The 22,937-nt window shown below is 45.0% G+C and overlaps 1 protein-coding gene across 1 annotated transcript in view; it reads right to left on the bottom strand.

Moving 5' to 3' along the window:
* The window catches only part of FOXRED2 (FAD dependent oxidoreductase domain containing 2), a 114,479-nt gene that overhangs the window by 74,537 nt on the left and 17,005 nt on the right, over nucleotides 1-22,937 (bottom strand). Inside the window, exons 2-3 of the mRNA XM_053469060.1 lie at nucleotides 22,199-22,710; nucleotides 3,638-3,889 (exon numbers count right to left, since the gene is read on the bottom strand). Coding sequence (XP_053325035.1) covers nucleotides 3,638-3,889; nucleotides 22,199-22,701 — 755 coding nt within the window. The 5' untranslated portion in view covers nucleotides 22,702-22,710. The remainder of the gene's footprint in view (nucleotides 1-3,637; nucleotides 3,890-22,198; nucleotides 22,711-22,937) is intronic.

Genomic DNA, 22,937 nt, shown 5'->3' with positions numbered 1-22,937 from the left:
GAGCAAGAAGTAGTCCCATCAGACTCCTTGTACCTAACCCCATAAAAACAGAACCCCTTCCAAGGCTAGGCCCCATAGTCTGACAGGGAGGCGGCTGGCAGTCAGGCACCTCCAGGAGCCCAGGGCACACAGGCTTCCGTGAGATCCCTCCTACAGACAATTAGGGGACGGATAATATTATATAATGGCCCTTACCGGGCTCACAAATATTCAGCGTACACCTCATTCCACGAGGCGTCAAAGTCAACGGATGAGACTGCTGGCTGGAATTTCTGCAGGCTTGAACTTTTGGGGACTGAGGCTGCCTCAGATCCCCAGTCTGCAACAACATCCTACAGGTAACACTACCTCCCCCTTGATGGAAGCCATTTTGGCAACTTGGGGCTAGTTTTTTAGGAAAATGCTGATGGAATGATCACATTTTGGCTGGTACACACACATCGGATACAGGTGCACCCACATCGGAAGAAGGAACACAACAACTTTCCTCAGCACCATATCCTTTTCAGCAAATAAAGTATTGTAAAACATGATTCCTTTTCCTTGAACCTAGATTTGTTTACTTCGTATTTTTCTTCCCATCACATTTTTCTGCTTTAGCGTAAAAAACAATGTTCTTAGACATTGTAAAACTTGTTTTACATGTATACAATGTTTCAGATCAATGTTTTCAGAATCAAGTTTTGTGAAAACTGTGGCATCTTTTAATTGATCATATAGTTCAGTTAAGTGGATACTTGTTCTTTACTGTAACTTTGTTTAACCCTCTGTAATCCACACAAGGTTGAAGAGATCTTTTTTGTAATAGTAAAGAATCCAGCTACAGCTGATGGATGTATAAAAACTTCCTTTAAACCTTTATCAATATACTGTGCTAAACCTTGATTATCTGGTGGGGATTAATGTTACTTGTAGCATGGTGTCACAGGCTGGGGATCTGATACACACTAGAGAACTGCATTGGGATGCGGGTCCCGCAGGACCCGCCAAAAAACTTGTGGGCGCGGGCTGTCTTGCTGCTGTTGCGGGCGGTCAGACACTGTACCAGCGGGTCCAGGTAATCCCGCGCAGTCCTGGAAGGCTGCCTTCGCACTGCTCCCTCACAGCATCTCTTGGTCTTGATGTGACGTCACTTCCAGTGACTCCGCTGTGTTCCTGGACGCTGTGAGAGAGCAACACGAAGGCAGACTGCGGGAAATCTGCAGTTCAGGTAAGGAGGTGGGCATCATTGACCACATATGTGGCAGGAGCGGGCGGGATTGACCACATATGTGCGGGAGCGGGCGGGATTGGACACATGTAGCGGGAGCGGGCGGGATTGGACACATGTAGCGGGAGCGGGCGGGATTGGACACATGTGGCGGGAGCGGGCGCGATTGGACACACATGTGGCGGGAGCGGGCGCAATTAGACACACATGTGGCGGGAGCGGGCTGGAGTGGAGCACACACACTGCGGGAGCGGGCAGGATTGGACAAAAAAAATCAGCAGTACCAGGCGGGAGCGGGATTAAAAAAAGCAGTCCCGCGCAGGGCTCTAATACACACTCAGCCCTCAGTTCAAGCTGGGAGAAGTTCCAGCAGGCAGTCTAGGGGTCTCCAGAATTGCAGAGGGGCACATGTATGAATATTCATGGGCCCTATTAAAGGCCATTGTATAATATGTACCGCCTGCCTCAATTGTCTCTATGGGAGTGTTTTAGTCTAGGAATAATATTTAAACCCTCAGACCTCTGACTACGTTGATTGTTGCCTGCCCTTGACTTTGGCCCTGACCATTCTTTTGCCGAATCCGTTGGTTATATTTGACTTTTTTTCTACATCTGCATACTGCTGCTTATGCATTTGGGCCACATTTCTTTCAAAATACCCATTCTTCCAGTCTGGCCTGTGATTGACACCAGCTTCTGTCTGATTCTGCCGACAGAGAGCGTTATGGTTCAATTCTGCATTGCAGATCTATGATTTGACCTTCTTTCCGGTTCTTTTCCATATTGTTGCAACCAGGCCATGCCAAAAAAACTGCAAGGTGAGGACTGTGGACAACACACCAGATTGTAATTCTTCAGTGTAAAGTGATCTAAGACCCCTATAGTCTTGGTCTGTAAGAAGTTAATTCCTGTCCCCCAAAGGTGTCCGATCCCATACTTTTTTGGCCCAGTTTTAGCCAGATGTCCTTGTTGACCCCAATAGACAAAGTAACAATGGCCTTAGGTGCTGTTGTTCTTCAGTCAGAGCACTGGTCCTATTCCATAGGTTCTGCAGCTGGAGTGAAAGTTTTAATTGGATGAGTATTAGTTTGATGTATGAGAGGCCAAGAATAATAATGCACCATGGGGTGGAGGGGTCTGATATTAAATGAAAACAATGGCGGTCACTCCCTACTTGCAGATCCTGGCTGTCTGCTGCAGATAATCCCCTCAGCAAGTGATGAGATGATACTGGGGTAGCCACAGAAGTCAGGGCCCATAGTCAATAGGGAGGAGGCTGGCAGTCAGGCCTCTCCAGTGGCCCCAGTGATGGAGGGTTCCATCACAATGAGTAAAAGAGCGCAAAAGGCATTGCTTAAAAAAACGACTGCATTTTTGAGGATCACCCGAATACTTGTCTGGCAATCGCAGCTTGGGAAGTTTATAGGTAAAAACATTAGTCTTACCTATATGTAAAAATACGTACAGTACACTCTGACCCATGACATCATGTATGAGTTGGGACAAACTAACAGAGCACTGGTGTCCCACTTGAGCTAAACATGGTTCTGATACTGATCCTTGACATGCTGGGCTGAGGAATAATAGCAGCCACGGATCTTATACGTTCAGTGACGTCATAGGCGTAGGCCACGCTTTGTAATTCTCCTGATTGCGGGAGCGTGAGCCTCTTTCTATGAGGTGTAGAAGTCGACTGACGACCCTAGTCTGCTGGCTGGAACATCTGCCGACTTGAACTACTGAGGACTAAGCTTGTCTCTGATCCCCATCCTGTGACGCCATGCTGAAGGTAACACAGACTAGCTTTTTGGAGGCACTGTAAGTCATATTGTTTGTGAAGTCAGCGGTACCAGGGCAATTTTCTTCCTGGTGCCCTGTGGTTTCTAGTTAATGTCATGGTTAGAGTTATATTAAGAACCATGTATTTTCATATGAATCTTATTTAAGACTACTTTAAAATGCAGGGTTTGTCCTATTCCAAACAAAAAAAATATTAGAGCCAGAACCAGTTATGTGCAACGTGCCCACAAATGACACCATGAAATAAGGGGCTGGTATTCAATTATTTCCAGGGCTGGTTATAATTCCAAATCCTGTCCTGCATATCTTGTTTAGGTGCTTTATGGTAGTTTTATGTCACTGGACATGTATGACATCACCAATCACTTGATGAGTGGTAACAGTGATAATCAAAAAGCGCAACATGCTAATTCTGTACATAAATAAGTGATATGATTTATTTTAAAAAAAATGTACAAGTCTAATAATAATTAATAACGTCATTCACGGCTGTTTTACATGTTGCACTAATGCAAAAAGAAGCCCCCTAAGACATGAGGGTAGCTCTTATTCAGCAGTGGCTGTAGGGACTATTTCTATTATAGACATATCACATACAATGATTTATTTCATAAAACAAACAATTACCTTAGGTCACCCACATAGTGTGTAGCCCAGGACAGTCGCACTCTGGAACGGCCCAACATGTGTACAAAGTTAGTTTGTCCCAAGATATTATCTGCTGTCTCAAAGGCAGAGTTACCCCGTCCAAGAATAAGGACACTCTGTCCAGTGAAATTCTGAGGATCCACAGGTACTGACTCGTATCCCTCTGCATACTCTGAACCAGGAAAGTCCACTACGTTGGGGACAGACAATCCAGTGGCAACAAGCAAGACACTGCAAGTGAACAAATGTAAACACAAATTACATTGAAAATTGGTAACAATGGCAAAAGTAACAAGCAGTATCCTAGCATCACAATATTTCAGTTATGTGCGAACATGTCAAATGTACCGTATATTCCGGCGTATAAGACGACTTTTTAACCCCAGAAAATCTTCTTAAAAGTCGGGGGTCGTCTTATACGCCGGGTACTAACCGAGTACCGAATACTTACCCAGCCGGAGAGTCCCACGAAGCCACAAATCTCTAGGGGAGGGGCGAGTGGAGAAGCCGCCTCCCCTGGGCCGGTCTTCAGGGCAACGTCGAGGTAGGTGCAAGATCGTGATCTCCCCAACTAGCCCTGATCAGCAGGGCTGGTTGGGGAGATCACGACCTCCCTCTAACTAAACTAACATTAGGGAGCTCGAGGTCTGGCACTTCAGACCTCGGCTTCCCTGCTCCCTAATCACTACGCGCCGGCTATTGATGCCGAGCGCGGTGATGAAGTCATGTCCCGGCAACGGCATCAATTGCCGGCGCGTAGTGATGAGGGAGCAGTAAACAGAGGTCTGACATGACAGACCTCGCGCTCCCACGACTGAATGGAAGAAAGAAGATAGAAGATGAGAAAGGTAAGAGAGGTAAGAGATGGGGAGAAAGGGGTGTGAGTGCAGTGCATGTATGTTGGTGTGAGATGGTCAGTGTGTTTGTGTGTTTGTAAGCTGGTATATATATATATATATATATATATATATATACACATGTGTGTATATATACGGTATATACATGTGTGTGTGTGTATATATATATATATATATATATATATAATATACATGTGTGTGTATACATGTGTGTGTGTGTATACATGTGTGTGTGTGTGTGTGTATGTATGTATATATACATGTGTGTGTCTGTGTATATATATATATATATATATATATACGTGTGTGTGTGTGTAAAGGCAGGGGTGTGTGGTGAGGGCAGTGTATAAATGTGTATGTATTGACAGGTGTGTGTAAGTATGTGTAGATATATATATATATATATATATATATATGTGTGTGTGTGTGTGTGTAAGGGCAGTGTATGTATGTATATGTCTGTATAACAACCAGCCAATCACCAGTAAGGTACATCGCTTGCCGTGATTGGCTGGTTGTTGTACGCTGGGTAGAGGGGTAGTCTTATACGGCGAGTATAGTCCAAACTCTAAATTTGAACTGGAAAAGTTGGGGGTCGTCTTATACGCCCAGTCGTCTTAAACGCCGGAATATACGGTAGATGTAACAGTTCCTCTACCCGCTTACAGGACCATGGTTTTCTTCACTCATTTCTCTTACTAGAAGTGCAAAAATAGTATAAGAATTCCTCTTGTCCTTTTAAATAAAGGCCAGAACTATTACATTTTAATATTTGACAACCCACCCTGTGGCACAAGAAAATAACAGCAATTGTGTACCTAATCAAAGTGCATTGTGCAATCATTAACTTCTGGCCCTTAGGTACACCAATAAGAAGGACATGTATGTTCTTTCCACCACACACGCTAAAAATGTGGCACCAGTCAGAGCAGAGAACGATGCACTGATCAAAGAGATACACTCTAAATACCAGCTAAAACTCTTGCTAGCAGACATTTGTTTGCAAAAATATATATTTTGGCGGGGGTATTTGGAACTGTGTGCTATAAACAGTGCCAAATGAGACACGGGGACAACAAAAGAAAATGTGAAAAGTTTAGAAACAATATAGGGCTCCAAATCATGTCTTGTAGCTTCCACAAAAAAAGCCAAAAAAATCTAAGCATGTTGAGTTTTCCCATAATCTGGAAATTAAGATGAATATGTTTTGGTGGATTTCTCTCCCAAAAATAATAAGCAACAACACAGAAGCGTTCTTATAAAAAGTGCCGAAAAATTTTAGCTATGGCTATTTTGACAGAGATTGGCCAAATAGTTGCATGACAAGTGTCTAAATTAGGGTGACCACATGTCTTGGATTGCCTGGGACAGTCCCTCAAAGGAACTTTAACTCCTGGGTCTCAGGCTGCCTCAATCCAGGACCATGCATTGTCCTGGAATTGAAATGCCGAAGAGGGGCACTGAGCGGTCTGTAACCCTCAGTCTCCTCTGCGAGGCCTCTAGCTCGGTCGCGGTGCCGACATGTCATATTCCGGCGCTCAGCAGTGAAGCAGCACGCACCGCAGCAGAGCAGGGAGACAGATGCCTCGCCCTCCTACCGCAGGACTTCTGGAAAGTAAGTGAGCTACAAAGGGGGGAGAGGGTATATAATGAGAAGGGGAGGGGGTATGTGACGGTTCCTAGGGTCCCGGACACATGGCACACTAAGGTCTGAGAGATAATCTAATAAAGATAATGTGTGCTCTCTCTCCCAGACTTAGTGGTGCCGGTGTCCTGTTGCATTGTCCCCCTCCCTTTTGTCCCTTCCTATAAAAAGGTGACACTTGTCCCATAATAAACAGTTATTCCTTTTGTTTTACCTAAAGACTAGTCTTGCCTGGTTATTTGGGTACTGGATAGCGATATCCCTTAACTTTGCTTGGGGATATTGCCTACGGATTGCGATAGATTATCAGCCTGAAGGGAGAAGTCGCTCTAGACGGAAAGGGACCTGAGGTCCCTGGTCGGTACGTCACAACTGGTGGCAGCGGTGGGATCCGACTTCTCCAGGACTGACACTGAGACCAGCCCGGCTGGGGGAGATATAGCCGCTGGCTTGACCCCGGTCTCAGCAACACAGTTTACCAGTGGATGGAGCGGGGCTACGATCGACTAACGCCTAGCACCCTCAAAGATCTACTGGAAGCTAGAGGACAGCAACAAGAGCAAGGGGGCTATCATCAAGTAGCTGATGGCAGGCGATCAGAGGAGCAAGTTGTCCGTTCGGGATGTTCAAAGGGAAGTCCAGTGGCGCCTGGACCTCCTAGGCAAAGACACCCCATGGGAAATGATCCAAAAAAGAATCTTGGAGACAACACAGCTCCAGATGGCAGAGGTGAACAATGTCTGGAAAATAATTGAATCCGGATACGGTGCCTGCCATAAGAAATTGCCCTACGCGGCATTTCGAATGTTCGAAGATGGGAAGGAGGACATAGACAGCTTCCTGCAAGTCTTCGACAGGTAGTTCTGACTGGGTGACCATCTTGGTGAGCTATCTAACGGTCAGAGCTGCCAAGGCATACCAAGCGGTACTTGAGGAAGAGAGCCGGGACTATGAATAGGTGAAGGAATGCTTGCTGGCCAGGTATGGCAACACCCCGGAGGCTCACCGGATCAAATTTCAGAATTTACGCAGAAAAGAAGGTCAGCCGTTTACGGAACGGGCGCATCAACTGACCCGGCCAGCAGAAAGGCCGGCTGCCAAGTAGAGACAATTGACCATGTCATGCACCTGATACTCCTGGAACAGTTTTACGAACATTTGCTGGTACCCGTCAAAGAATGGGCAAAAGATAAGAATCCCACGTCCCTGGACAAGGCGGCTGCACAGTAGACCAGTATATGGATGCCAGGCAGTCATCCACTGCCATAAACAGACCAGCAGCCCGGTGAACACCAGCAGCCCCGCCTGCAACAAGGTGGACACTAGCAGCCCCACGGAATCCACCTCCAAGCCGTCCCGCACTGGTAACGTACTCCCGCCCACCACAAAATGTGACCAGGGTGAGATGCCACACATGCGACCTAGTGGGCCACTACCAGCAGGACTGCCCACAGGAGAGACCCCCATCCCGGTAGATGTGGACCGGAGATAGTTCCAGGGGCAGCCACCTACTGCGTGGAATCTGGACCTGCTTCCAGAGACTGGTGCGGGGAAGACCTCGGGAGCCTGCACAAAGTAGACCCGGTGCGGGCAGCCACAGCCGATAACAGGAACCACCATAGGCAAAGAGTATGGGTCAACGGTCGGTAGGGACAGAGACTTCGGGACAGTGGAACTACCCTGACCTTGGTTCAGCCGACCGTGGTTCATCGCCGGGAACAAACTAGCAGAACAGTGGCTGTGCGAGTAGCCACGGAAGGATTATGCAGGTCCCCACCGCAAGGGTCTTTATTGATTGGGAGTCTGGGTCTAGAGAGATTGAGGTGGGCGTAATGGAGAACTTGCCCGTGGAGGTACTGTTGGGGAACGATTTTGGGGGGGGGCTAAACTCCTCCTTTGTTCCGGCCCCAGCCACGGAAGCTTACCCAGTCACCACCTGGCAGCAGGCTTAATGTGAAGCAGCTCCGCTCAATGACGGGACCCAGGTAAGACACAACCCTGACCAATCTACCCCTTCCCCGACACTACCCCTATACAGTGGGCTTCCCCGACTGACTTTGCGCAGGAGACTTTGACAGACCTGACTCTTGCCTCTTACCGAGCTAAAACAGGGACAGATTCCCTAGGACTGGGGGGAGCGACTAGAGTGGGATAAGGGTCTATTGTATAGGGTGACTGAGGGGAAAAAGTCCTTTAATCTGCCCAAAAGAGAGCTAGTGGTTCCCCGGAAGTACCGACATGACTTGTTGAGAATAGGGCACAACATCCCCCTAGCCGGCCACCTCGGGGTGACCAAGACTAATCACAGACTGACCGAAGATATCAGACCGTACTGCCAGACTTGCAATGTGTGCCAGTGGGTAGGGAGTAAAGGGGACCATGCTAGAGCGTCCCTTCACCACCCGACATTATAGACGAGCCCTTTAGCCGGGTATTGGTCGATCTGGTTGGCCTCCTCCCTAAACCTACCCTGTCGGGAAATAAATATATCCTTACTGTCGTGGACTATGCCACCCGTTACCCAGAAGCAATCCCCCTGGCAAATATCGAGGCAGAGACTGTCGCTAATCCTTTAATGGGGATATTTGCCAGGATAGGATTCACCCAGGAGATTCTCTCGGACCAGGGGACACAGTTCACAGCTGAGGTGACCCGACAGTTGTGGGAGTTGTGCCACATCAAACCGGAGTTCAGCTCCCTGTACCATCCCCAGACCAACGGACTGTGCAAGAGGTTCAATGGGACCTTCAAGCAGCTCCTGCGGAAATTTACGACCACTCACAGGGACTATTCGCCAACCGGAAGGTGCCGCAGAAATCAACCGGATTCTTGCCCTTTGAGCTGGTCTACGGTATGCGAGTTAGGGGCCCCCTAGATTTGCTTGGAGAGCACTGGCAGGGAGACATAGGGGCCAAAGTGCCGACCATAGTAGAGTACATAGTAACCTTCCAGGATAGATTGAAGGACCACACGGACATGGTCCGGGAAAACCTTAAAGTGGCACAAGGTCGGCAAAACAGTGGTACGACCGGATCGCCCGGAGCCACGCTTTCGAAGTAGGGCAGAAGGTCCTAGCGCTTAAGCCATCCCATAAATAAAAGTATTCCTTAAACACGTGGTATATGTGCTCTTTAAGATGTGAACTAAAAAAATTCAAATAAAAATATATAATACTCCCCCAATGTTGCACTGCAGCACCCAGTCCGAGTATTCCTCCAAATACTCCAAAATAAAATGTAGTCAGAAGAAGAGGTGCAAGTACATAGGGAGAAAACAAAAAAAACCAAATCCCACAAAAATGTAATATGTTAGGAAAAGTAGACTAGAGAAGCTCTGATTGCACTCACAAGAGTAGATTGATATTAAGCTCTTCAAATGTTGTAAAAAGTTGTCTTTAATTTATTTTCTTGAAATCTATAAAAGTAAAAAGCAGCAGTAGTGCAGTATCTTCCAGCTTCATACTAAATTCTCCTGAAGAAGCTGGGACTAACTGGCGAAACGCTTAAGCCATCCCGTCAGGATAAGCTGCAGGCAGCGTGGCAGGGACCGTAGCTAAATGTACAGACGGAAGGATCCAGTGAACCTTCCATGTGAACATGTTGAAAGCCTACCTGGAACGGGCCGAGGAAGTAGCAGTTATTTGTGCCTCGGCGATAGATGACCCTGAGGGATTACCGCTGCTAGAATTGCCCCAGGTAGTGTCAGGGACGAGGGTACTTGGCGCGATCCAGTTTGCCATGCAGTTAGGGGAATCCTAGAAGGAAAACGAAAAACTAAAAACACCCAAAAAACACGTGTAATCCTAGAAGGCCCAAGTTCGCCAGCTGTTATACCAGAGAGGCGGCTTACTCTCTGCCCTCCCTGGATACACCACTGCGGCGGTACACCGCGTGGAGACTCCAGGGCAGACCCCGTTACGCCAAGCGGCGTACTGAGTTCCTGAACCTGTCCGAGAAGGGATGTTAGGGGAGATTAGGGTGATGATCGATCTGGGAGTGATCGAGCCATCCGAGAGTCCCTGGGCTTCTCCGGTAGTCCTAGTGCCTAAGAGAGATGGGACGACCCGGTTCTGTGTAGACTACCGGAGGTTCAATGACCAGACTGTGACTGACGCGTACCCCATGCCCCAAGTAGATGAGTTGTTAGACCGCATCTCTCAGGGTAAGTTCCTGCAAATTGTTAACAAGGGAAGTCGGCTATGCGGCTATTGAAAAGGAGTGCCTAGCGCTGGTGTGGGCCTTTAAGAAACTACAAACCTACTTATAAGGACGATCCTTCACGGTCACCGACCATAACCCCTTGGTTTGGCTAAGCCAGGTGTCCGGGGACAATGGACGGCTGTTAAGGTGGAGCCTGGCCCTACAGCCGTTTAACTTTTCCATACAATACCGGCCGGACAAACAAAATGCCAATGCACATGGGTTGTCCCGGCAATCGGAGTTAATGACCTAACCAAAGAAACAGCCCCAAGACAACCCATTAGGGGACTAGACTGGTCTGTCACTGGAAATAAAAAGGGGGAGCAATGTGACGGTTCCTAGGGTCCCGGGACTTTGTTGGACTCTAGGACGTTGCTATTTTCACGGATTGTGCCCCTCAGTTAATATTATCCAGTGACTCTTTATTGAGTTAGTAATAAAAATTTATATTATTGCCTTATTTTGTAAAAGTTTGCACATGGCACACTAAGAGATAATCTAATAAAGATAATGTATGCTCTTTCTCTCCCAGAGTTAGTGGTGCCGGTGTCCTGTTGCATTGTCCCCCTTCCTTTTGTCCCTTCCTATAAAAGGCGACACTTATTCCATAATAAACAGTTATTCCTTTTGTTGTACCCAAAGACTAGTCTCGCCTGGTTATTTGGGTACTGGATAGCGATACCCCTTTACTCTGCTCAGGGATATTCCCCACGGATTGTGGTAGATTATTGTCCTGAAGGGAGAAGTCGCTCTAGGCGGAAAGGGACAACCTGAGGTCCCTGGTCGGTCAGTCACAGGGTAGATAGTGAGAAGGGAGGGAGAGGGAGTAGAAAGTGAGAAGGGAGGGGATAGATAGTGAGAAGGTGTGAGAGGGGGTATAAAGTGAGAGGGGGTATAAAGTAAGAAGGGAGGGAGAGGGGGTAGCTAGTGAGAAGGTGTGAGAGGGGTTAGATAGTGAGAAGGTGTGAGAGGGAGTAGATAGTGAGAAAGAGGGTAGTAAGAATATTAAAATATTTAGAGTGAGAATGAGTAAGAGAATTAATGAATTAGTGTGTGAATGAGGGAGAGAATGAAATTAATGTGTGGATGACTTGGGTGAATGAGTTAGTATGAATGAATTAATGTGTGGATGAATTGTCTGAATGAGAGAGTATGAATTAATGTGTGGATGAATTGTCTGAATGAGAGAGTATGAATTAATGTGTGGATGAATTGTCTGAATGAGTGAGAGTATGAATTAATGTGTGCATGAATTGTCTGAATGAGGGAGAGAATTAATGAATTTGTGAGAATGCATTAATGGATATGTGTAAATGATTTGTGTGAATGAGTGAGAGAGTAGATGATTGTGTGAATGAATTATGTGAGTGAAAGTGTGAGTGACTGTAAAAGTGTTTGTGTGTATCATAGATGTATAATTGATTTGTGGAAAGGCAAAGACACAGGCAGGGTGTTTAAGATGGCATAAGACGGGTTGTTTGGGGACAAAGTTGGATCATGCTGGGCTGTTTGGGGACACAGATAGCAAGTCCTATGTGTGTTATCTGGGTGCTAGTCAGGTTCTATGTGGGCAGTGTGGATGCCAGGGCTGGCTTTGGGTTGTGTAACCTGTGTTCTATGCCTGTAATTTAGGGGGGTTTATCTATACCTTTAATGCTGAGTTTTTATGTGAATTCCAATTGATCAATACCTGCAAAAATAGGTTTTTGTGTTTTTCTGTTGATCTATATCTGCTATGCTATGTTTCCATACATTATTTATGTATACCTGCAAATACAGTGTTTGTATGTCTTATTAAGTTGATCAATACCTTCAATCCATGTGTTTATTTGATCTATACACTCAGTGCTGAGTTTACATGTGATTTCCAGTTGATCTATACCTGTAATGCTGGGCTTGTGTGTTCTGTTGATCTATACTTTCAATGCTATGTTTCAATCCATTATTATTGTATACCTGCAAATACAGGATTTGTATGTATGATTCTATGCCTTCAGTGCTGAGTTCACATTTCAGTGAATTTCAATTGATCTATACATGCAAAGCTGGGTTTGTGCGTAGGGTTCAATTTTTTCAATACAAAATGTATCGACAGCAGGATCTTATATATATATATATATATATATATTAGGGCTGCAACTAACGATTATTTTAATAATCGATTAGTTGGCCGATTATTTTTTCGATTAATCGGATAAAAAAAAATACATTATTTTAAATTGAAGAAAAATTGCAATAAAAAATGTACAATTTACACTTTCATCTCTTTATTGCAATGGCCTCTCTCTATTCACCTTCTTATTTTACTGACATAATAATAAAAGCTACAAGAACCCAAACACAGTGTTTCTCAAACTAGGTTTTAATACAAAGTTATAAGTAAATATTAATTCATATGTTAACTATTTTTCATATTTAAAAAAAACTGAGAAAAAAACCTTGTTTAAATTTTTTTATTTACCAAACTGCCCCCAGTTATGCACATCTGACCCCCAGCTTGCCACTCTGCCCCCATATATGGCTTATACCTCTTTATGCTAGATTCCACTGTGCCCCCTGATATGCCTTATACTCCTTATATGCCAGTGATATGCAACTGAGCCCCCTGATATACCTTTTACCCCCAGATTTGTTTTATCCCCCCCTGATATGCCTTATATCGATGTCTTATACCCCCTATATGCCACTGAGCCCCCTGATATACCTTTTACCCCCAGATATGTTTATGCCCCCCTGATATGCCTAATATCCATATGCCTTATACCCCCTATATGCCCTAAAAATTCATAATACCCCCCATACACCACTATAACTCACCCATACACCACTCTGGCTCATCCCCCTCCGATACACCACACTGGCTCCTCCCCCCTCTCATACTCCACTCTGCCTCCTCCCCCCTCCCATACACCACTCTGCCTCCTCCCCGCCCATACATCACCTTGGCTCCTCCCCTCCCATACATCACTTTGCCTCCTCCCCCTCCCATATACCACTCTGCCTCCTCTCCTCCCATACATCACTTTGGCTCCTCCCCTTCCTATACGCCACTCTGCCTCCTCCCATATACCACTCTGGCTCCTCCCCCTCCCATACACCACTCTGGCCCCTCCCCCTCCCATACTCCACTCTGGCTCCTCCCATTCTCCACTCTGCCTCCTCCCCCTCCCATATATCACTTTGCCTCCTCCCCCCTCCCATACTCCACTCTGCCTTCTCAACCTCCCATACTCCACTCTGCCTCCTGTGAACCTCCGTTTCTGACAAGACACCAGGGAGCCGGGTAGAGAGGCAGAGTGGCGTATGAGAGGGGGAGGAGCCAGAGTGGTGTATTGGAGGGTGGCTCCCATACACCCCTCTGACTCCTCCCCCCTCCCATACACCGCTCTGCCTCTCTACCCGGCTCCGTTACTGAAGGCACTTTCACTGCAGCTTCATAGAAGCCACAGTGTAAGTGAAGGGCAGTAACGGAGTCTGTCTGTGCGATGCAGACCCTCACCGGCTGTCAGAGAGGATGATTCTCTGTCAGCCGGTGGGGGTCTGCATCGCACAGACAGACTCCGTTACTGCCCTTCACTTACACTGGGGCTTCTATGAAGCTGCAGGGAAAGTGGCTGTCAGTAACGGTGCCGGGTAGAGAGGCAGAGTGATGTATGGAAGGGGGGAGGAGGCAGATGGGAGGGGGAGAGAGACGGAAGTGAGAGACCGGCCGACAGTGAGGGGAATCCAGGTCCCCTGCAGCGTAGCGGGGGATCTGGATTCCGGTGTTATAATCCGATCTCTGTTTGAGGTCGGATTATATAAGGAGAAGAGTTTTTCAGAGCATTTGCTCTGAAAAAAACCTCTTTTTATAATCGATAAAAACCGATCCGATTAATCGATGATGAAATTCGTTGACAACGATTTTCATTATCGATTATTATCGATTTTATCGATTAGTTGTTTCAGCCCTACTATATATATATATATATTGGCAGCAGGGGCTAATATTAATATATATATATCAGCAGCAGGGCTAATATTACCCCTTGAGTCCCCTGTGGACATACCGGTAGGTCCAAAAAATGCATCCCAAGAATCCCCCCGGTACGTCCTGCCTTTCTTGACAGCCTGGACTCCCCCCTGACAGCAGAAGCCAGCATTGCTGGCTTTCTGCTGCCCGATCTCATATAACAGCTTCTGGCACGAAAGCTGGAAAACTGCTACATTTTTAAATGCCGATCGCGTGATCAGGCATTCCCTTCCGGGTCGCATCACTGCTGACGTCATCTGGAAGGTCATAAGAGATCACAGCCTCTGATGAGGCACAGACACTGTGATCTCTATGCAAGTCTGTGGGGACTTGCATAGAGATCACAGTGTGATCGGTGCAAGGGGATCGCAGGAAGGAGAGTGAGAAACCATGTTTCTCACCCTCCTCCCATGCGGAAACACAAAATGAAGGGAAAAAAATGATTAGTGATTTAAAAAAAAAATTCACTAAAATAATTAAAAAAAAAATAAAAAAACAAAGTGATGTCATTGTCATTCATAACATGTTCAAAAAACTTCATTGGGCAAAAACCAACAAGACAAAATAAATAAGACTAAAAGAAAAACAAAGGATAGAAATAACCTCCTTGGCCTTAAAATTATAGATATATAGATATATTTTTTCCAAAACAAGAAGGGCTGTCTTTACATATCATAATTTTGATTGCATCATCTAAGGCTTATAAAAAAAAACCACATAGCTTATTCTGCTATTTGGGACATCTTTGAAGCTGGATACGCGCCCGGAAAGCCCCCGAACAAGGCATACTGCAGAAAGCCCTCTGGCAGGAAACACAGCAGGAAAAGGCATGGTCAAGCAAACCGAGTCAGTAACAGGAGATCATAGACAGAAGGCCGAATCAGGAACTGATGCACAGGGTCAAGACAGGCCAGGTCAAAACGGTACGATCCAAAGAGAACACTGTCAGCATGGCCAAACGCAAAGTATACGTAGAAGGCTGTATAAGCTCAAATGGAAAGGCCCATACCGAAGGATAAGGCAGGTATTTAAGGAGGGAGCGCCACCCAGATAACAAGGTACAGGCGGCTAGTAGCCGAGGTTCTGATACTGGAAAGGGAAGCCACTAGAGGCTCAAGATAGACATCACTACTAGAGTAATATAGGCAGGGTCCAAGCAGGCAGGGTGTAACCCTGACAGCCCTTTTTGGGACATCTGTGATGGCCCGATCAAACCATATATTTTTGAAAACTAGATACCAAAACTAAAGAAAATTAATGTTAACAAAGCTCCGGGGCCTGATGGTATTCACCCACGAGTACTTAAGGAGCTGAGTCAGGAAATAAGTGAACCTCTGTTTCTAATCTTTCGGGATTCTTTTCTTTCAGGAATTGTACCACAGGATTGGAGGAAGGCAGATGTGGTTCCTATTTTCAAAAAGAGTTCAAACTCTGTGCCTGGAAATTATAGACCTGTGAGCTTAACTTCCGTGGCTGGGAAAGTATTTGAAGGGCCAATTTTATTCAACATATTTATAAATGACCTGGCAGTAGGCGTTGAAAGTCATGTTTCTGTGTTTGCAGATGACACTAAACTAGGTAAAGTTATACAAGGCGAGCAGGATATTACTGTGCTGCAGAGGGATCTAGATAGACTGGGGGACTGGGCACACAAATGGCAGATGAAATTCAATGTAGCCAAATGTAAAGTTATGCACTTCGGGGTAGGGAATGCACAAGCAACCTGCACCCTAAACGGTAGTGAATTAGGGGTAACAACAAATGAGAAGGATTTGGGAATTGTTATAGACAACAAACTAGGCAACAATGTGCAATGTCAGTCTGCGGTTGCTAAGGCCAGTAAGGTATTGTCGTGTATAAAAAGGGGCATCAAGTCGCGGGATAAAGATATAATTTTGCCTCTTTATAAATCAATGGTAAGGCCGAAACCTTGAATATGCTGTGCAATTTTGGGCACCTATTCTAAAGAAGGATATCATAGCACTAGAAAGGGTGCAGAGGCGGGCTACAAAATTAATAAAAGGAATGGAGCACTATAGTTATGAAGAAAGGTTAACTAATTTAAATCTGTTTAGTTTAGAGAAACGTCGCCTCAGAGGGGATATGATAACATTATATAAATATATTCAGGGCCAATACAAACCATTGTGTGGAAATCTGTTCATAAACAGGACTATGCATAGGACACGTGGTCATGCGTTCAGATTGGAAGAAAGGAGATTTAGACTAAAGCAGAGGAAAGGTTTTTTTTACAGTAAGGACAATAAGGATGTGGAATTCTCTGCCTGCAGAGGTAGTTTTATCGGAGTCTGTACAGACGTTTAAACTGCAACTGGATGGATACCTGGAAAAACATAATATTCAGGCATGTAATCTTTAATTATGGGGAAACAGCTTATTGATCCAAGGAGAAATCTGAAGAAGGAATTTTTTCCCCTGGTTAGTGCAAAATTGGAAAGAGCGAAACCGGGGGGGTTTTGCCTTCTTTTGGATCAACAGCAACAAATAAACAGATATAGGAAAGGCTGAACTTGATGGACGCATGACTTTTTTCAGCCTATGTAACTATGTAACACCAGAAGGTATTTTAAATGTTGGTGTTTTAACTCCTTCCATGCCAGGATTTTTGGGGAGATACAGTGCCAATATTTTTTATTTATTTATTTTACTTTCAACATATTTTCTTTGAACTGGATCATTCCCACGATGCCACCAATGATCAAAGCTGAAACCGTGTTGCTTAAATGCCTTGTGATGCGACCACATATAAACTGTGAATATGTTTTTTTTTAAAAGATGGAATTGTGTGCTAACCTTAACTTTTATAGTTCTTTCCATCAGAGTGAAGAATTCTTATGCAAGAACATTAAATATATTTGTACCTTGTAATGTTACTGTGTAAGTTCCTCTTTTCAAGACTTTAACTGCAATTTAACTAAATTGCACAAATAGCTAAAAATACCCCGTTCCTCTTATACATTTTTTAGCTATTCTTTGTACTCTCTCCCATTCTAAATAAATCCATAACAATGCTTTGGACAGAGCTATTAACACATTTTTAGATGTTGCTATATGTTTTTTTAATGTATGTGTCATGACACAGCGTAGGAAGGAGACACCGATGTCAGGTAGGACTGGAAAGGGATAAATCCAACAAGCCGAGGTCAGGGAGCCAGAGATCAGGAACGTCATAATACAAACCAAGGTCAGCATACCGGAGAACAGGAACATCATGGGATAAGCCGAGCTCAGGATACCAGAAGACAGGATAAACGGGAACAAGCCAGGTAAGCAACAGGAGAGCAAACGGAACACGTACTGAGGAATAGGCACGACCATCAGAAGGTAATGACTGAAGGTTTCAGAATCTCTTAACTAGGGAGTGGAGTTTTGGCGCCAATTAGAGCTTTCCCACGAAATTTTCAAAGTCCTGTTACGTCACTTCCTCTGCGGCCATCTTGAATGTGGCGTATTCGTAACCTCCCTGTAAAAGGCGAGGCAATCTCCGCCGGCACCACTAGGTGACATGAAGAGGATCGAGTCAGGACACCGGAGCCGGACCTGCAGCTGCCGAAGTTCCTGTGTGGAGGCGGGAGGTCTCCCTCGCCTCCGCGGTGGCTGATGCTGCTGTGCAGAAGCGGGAGGTCTTCCCCTACTTTGCAGTGGAGGAGGCTGCTGTGCAGAGGCAGGGGGGTCTCCCCCTTCTTCGCGGCGGCTGCGGTTGCCGAACGGAAGACCCAGAAGATCTCCCTGCCAGGTACGTAACAGCATGCTAGTATTTTGTCACCCCTAGCAGCTGCTTCATCACATTGCTTATTGTTGCTATGGTTGGAACCAGCTATTACCGTATTTGCTCGATTATAAGACCCTGAATATTATTTTAGGAAAAAAAGAAAAAGCCTGATTGTAAGACGACCCTATAGGAAAAAAGTTTTACCAGTAAATATTAATTCATGTAAACTATTTTTTCATATTTAATAAAAGCTATGATTGAGAAAAATATTTGTTTTTATTTCCTTTTATTTGCCAACCTGCCCCCCCCCAGTTATGCACATCTGGCCCCCAGAAATGCCTTATACCCCACTATATGGCACTCTGCCTCCCTTATATGCCTTATACCCTCCTATAGGCCACTCTGCCCCATGATATGCCTTTTAACCCCCTATATGCCACTCTGCCTCCAGAAATGCCTTATATAGGGGGTATAAGGCATTTCTGGAGGCAGAATGGCATATAGGGGGTATAAGGCATTTCTGGAGGCAGAGTGGCATATAGGGGGACAGTTACATACCTAGACACTAATATACCCACTTACATACCCACTCTGACACTAACATACCCCATACAGACACTTACCTAGCCAGACATTAACATACCCAGACACTAATATACCCACTCTGACACACTTCCAAACCAAGACACGCACTCAAGCAACTAAGGCACTTCACTCACTGCAATGCCTCCGCAGGCGCTTACTGCAGCTCCCATGGGATTATGCAATGATGCTGTGTGACCCCGCTAGGCCCCGCCTCCTCGAGAAAATTAAAGAGATAAGTCTGATCCGCCGATGACCAGTTGCGCCGGGGTCCCATGGACAGGCCGGTCTTGCTTCCGGAGCGCCGCCTGTCATAGAGAGATCAATGATCTCCCCAACTGGCTCTGCTTTCCCGGCAGTGGGCGTGCTATCCTGGCGTGGAGGCGGCCCCCATGCCGAGGGCACGCTAGGCCGGGAAGGGTACGTGCGTAGACAACCTTCACTGCTACCCGCGCTTTCGCGGGCGCTCTGTGATAGACGCCCAATGGAAGTGCCGGCAGCAGCTGAGGTTACCAGACAGGAGGATCCAGGTCCCCTGCAGCACTGTGGGGAGAACTACAATGGTGGCTTCCACGCCTGCAGATAAAGGAAGTTTGTTGAAACAAAATGACATTAAACAAGGTTTTTGTCAATGCTACCCTACATTACCATATATACAGCACTGTATTGAGACTCAAGGAGCTCATGGGACTTCAGCTTTTATAGAAGAACACCCAAAATAACAGTCTGAAAGCTTCAGTCGCACTACCCTATACACATGCAAATGGAGTGCTTTAAGCTCAACGTACAGTGATATATTGATGGTTGTGAGTGGTATAAAGTCTCCCATCTTACTCTCATTGTAGATAAAAAGGAAAGAAAACAGAATGAAAAATACAATGTCATGTCAGTTTACAGAACTAAACTAACTAGGGCTGCAACTAACGATTCATAATCGATTAGTTGGCCGATTATTTTGCCGATTCATCGATTAATCGGATAAAAAAAATGAATGTAAATTTTTCATTTATTTAAAATAATTTAATAAACAAATGATGTTAAATACAAACAGCAGAATAAAAAAAACTTTGATAAAATGCATTTCTTGTCTGTATTTCCCAACCAGCCCCCCCAATTTATGCACATTTGAGCCCAGGCTTGCCACGCTGCCTCCCACATATGCCACGCTGCCTCCCACATATGCCACTCCACGCTGCCTCCCACATATGCCACTCCACGCTGCCTCCCACATATACCACTCCACGCTGCCTCCCACATATACCACTCCATGCTGCCTCCCACATATACCACGCTGCCTCCCACACATGCCACTCCACGCTGCCTCCCACATATCTCATAGTCCCCTCATAGAGTCACAGACCCGTTCGCATCACACTGACACCATACTTTTTTAAATAAGTACTGGGTTAATCTTTACGGCCCCCACGATTTAGATTCCCCTTAGTTTGCCCCCCCCCTTTATCTCTAACTGCACCTTATGTTAACTTTATTAAATTAATCAAATTAACCCTTAGTCCTCATCATTAAATTAACCCTAAACACCCCATTAACCATAACTACCCCTAAATTAACTCTAAATACCCCATCAAAACAAAACACCCCATTAACCATAACTGCCCCTAAATTAATCCTAAACACCCCATTAACCACAGCATCCCCTAAATTAACCCTAAAGACCCTGTCAACCACAACAGCCCCTAAATTAACCCTAAACACCCCATTAACCACAGCTGCTCCTAAATTAACCCTAAACACTCCATTAACCATAGCTGCCCCTAAATTACCCCTGAACACCCCATTAACCATAGCTGCCCCTAAACACCCCATTAACCATAACTGCCCCTAAATTAACCCTAAACACCCCATAAACCATAGCTGCCCCTAAATTAACCCCCACCTCCCCTAACTTTCAGCAGCCCAAATATTAATTTTATACTTACAGTTAATTAATTTTATACTTACAGTGTCACAGCCATGTGGTTCTGGCCTTCTGGGAGAAGGAAGGGGCGGGGCCAGTTGTCACAGTGATTACAGGGAGGGACTGGTAAGTAGGAGCTGCTGCTGTGAGTCAGACTAAACGGATTATATAATGAGGGGTATTTTCAGAGTGTTTGCTCTGAAAAAACCCTCATTTTATAATCGATAATAATCGATTCAACTAATCGATAATGAAATTCGTTGGCAACGAATTTCATTATCGATTATTATCGATTTTATCGATTAGTTGTTGCAGCCCTAAAACTAACTAGAAGCAGCTTTTTTTCTTTCCCAATTATGTTTTTATTTATGTTGTGCCCGGGGTTTTTTGAGCCTTGCCATACACTAACATCCATTTAAATACTCTTAACACCATACAGTAACAGACACACACTAACATTCTACACACACATGCTAACATTCTACTGTAGCATAAACAATACCAAACATGCTAGCACCTCACTATTATATACATGCACACATACACACACTGATTAACACTATACATATATAAAATACACACTCTAAAACTATGGACACATACACTGAATATGAAAATAAAGTAGACATACTGACTCTGGAACTATAAATATACACAAGTATGTACACACATACATACACTGACTAGAGAATTATACATGTACACACACACACACACACACACACACACTGACTCCAGCACTATACAGTACATTTGCACACTGACTCCAACACTACAATACAGTAGGCATACCGACTCTGGAACTATACATATACACAAGTATTTACAGTACACACATACATTACAGCACTATACATACACACTGACGCTGACACATACAGTAGATTCAATAACTTCAGCACTATATATTTACACACTGAGACTACAGTATGCAATTACACACACTGACTCCAGCACTATCCAAATATACACATACACATTGACTCTGACACCATAGTATACACAAGACCCACCATGCCACTGTCTATATTCTGCCTTCTTGAATCCGGCACACTATGCTTTCCTGCAGGGGCGCACTGTGAAGTGACTTACATTAGGTGACCCCGCTGTGTAGCATAGGGTGCCAGATTCATGATGGCACCCCTGCAGAACCCAGGGTTTGTCGAGTCCTGCCTCACATAAAAGAAATTTCAGAAGACCTACAATCAAGAATTGTTGATTTGTATCAAGCTGGAAAGCATTAGAAAGTAATCTCAAAGAGTTTCCATATTCATAAGTCCACAGACAAATTGTTTAGTACTGTGACTACTCTCCCTAGAAGCGGACGCCCAGCCAAGATGACTCCAAGGGCACAACGCAGAATGCTCAGTGAGGTACAAAAAAGAACCCCCAGAGTAGCAGCTAAAGGCTTGAAGGAATAATTGGAACTGGGTTAATTTACTTTTTTGGTCACTGTATATGGGTAGAGGATACAAAAGAATCCAGGGTCTAAAATATGTTTATTCTAACATGCTTCCATACACCCTCTCATATACCATGAAAAATTTTACATGTCAATTTATTCACTTTAATCAGAAAGTGTGATTTTCCTTACTTGCATTGATATTCCAGGCCTGTCTGATCCACCAAGAGGAAATAGTGGCCATTCCATGCCTTAGCATTGGGCTCAACTCTAACGTGGTTAATATCTGCTCCATAGTGAATACGAATACCAGCACTGAAATCCTGCAGGTACTTGATCATATCATCAGCATGGGGAAAAAAGTCATGTGAATAATGATGAAATCGTAAGTGTCTTTCTCCGCTCAGCAGAGAGTTCCAGTCATGACGAAAGTTGAACTCACTGTTCTTGCGTCCTGTGAATTGCTTGTTGATGCTGATCAGCTTACGATGCCGTGGGAAACGAGAAAAGAAGCTACCTGGGATCCAACTACGTTCCAAGACCAAGTAGTCCCTTCTAGAACCTTCCAGGAATTTGGCAATTTGAAGTCCTCCAGGGCCAGCTCCAAGCACACAGTAATCATGGGCAACCAAGAGAGCAGACAGACATTCGCAGATGACAAATAGAAAGAATGGGATACACTGGACAACTGCCATGATTATACTCTGTACGGAGAAGAAACAAACAGCATGTTAATATATACTCATTTCGTTTAGTCAAAAAGTATACAATATTTTTAGACATCTTCCTCGAGTCATTTGCAGATCAGACTTTCCAGCTTAAACAAGGGGATCCTAAAACTGAGAGGGAATTAGATTCCATGTTCCAAGATAGCTCTAGGAAGGACCTTGCTGGCTCTTGCCCACATACATTGCCTAAGCATCCCTTCTGA

This window comes from Spea bombifrons, chromosome 6, assembly GCF_027358695.1.
Source record: "Spea bombifrons isolate aSpeBom1 chromosome 6, aSpeBom1.2.pri, whole genome shotgun sequence".
Taxonomy (NCBI): domain Eukaryota; kingdom Metazoa; phylum Chordata; class Amphibia; order Anura; family Pelobatidae; genus Spea; species Spea bombifrons.
The sequence above is the reverse complement of the archived record's forward strand: the minus strand, read 5'-3'. Positions and strand labels throughout refer to the sequence as shown.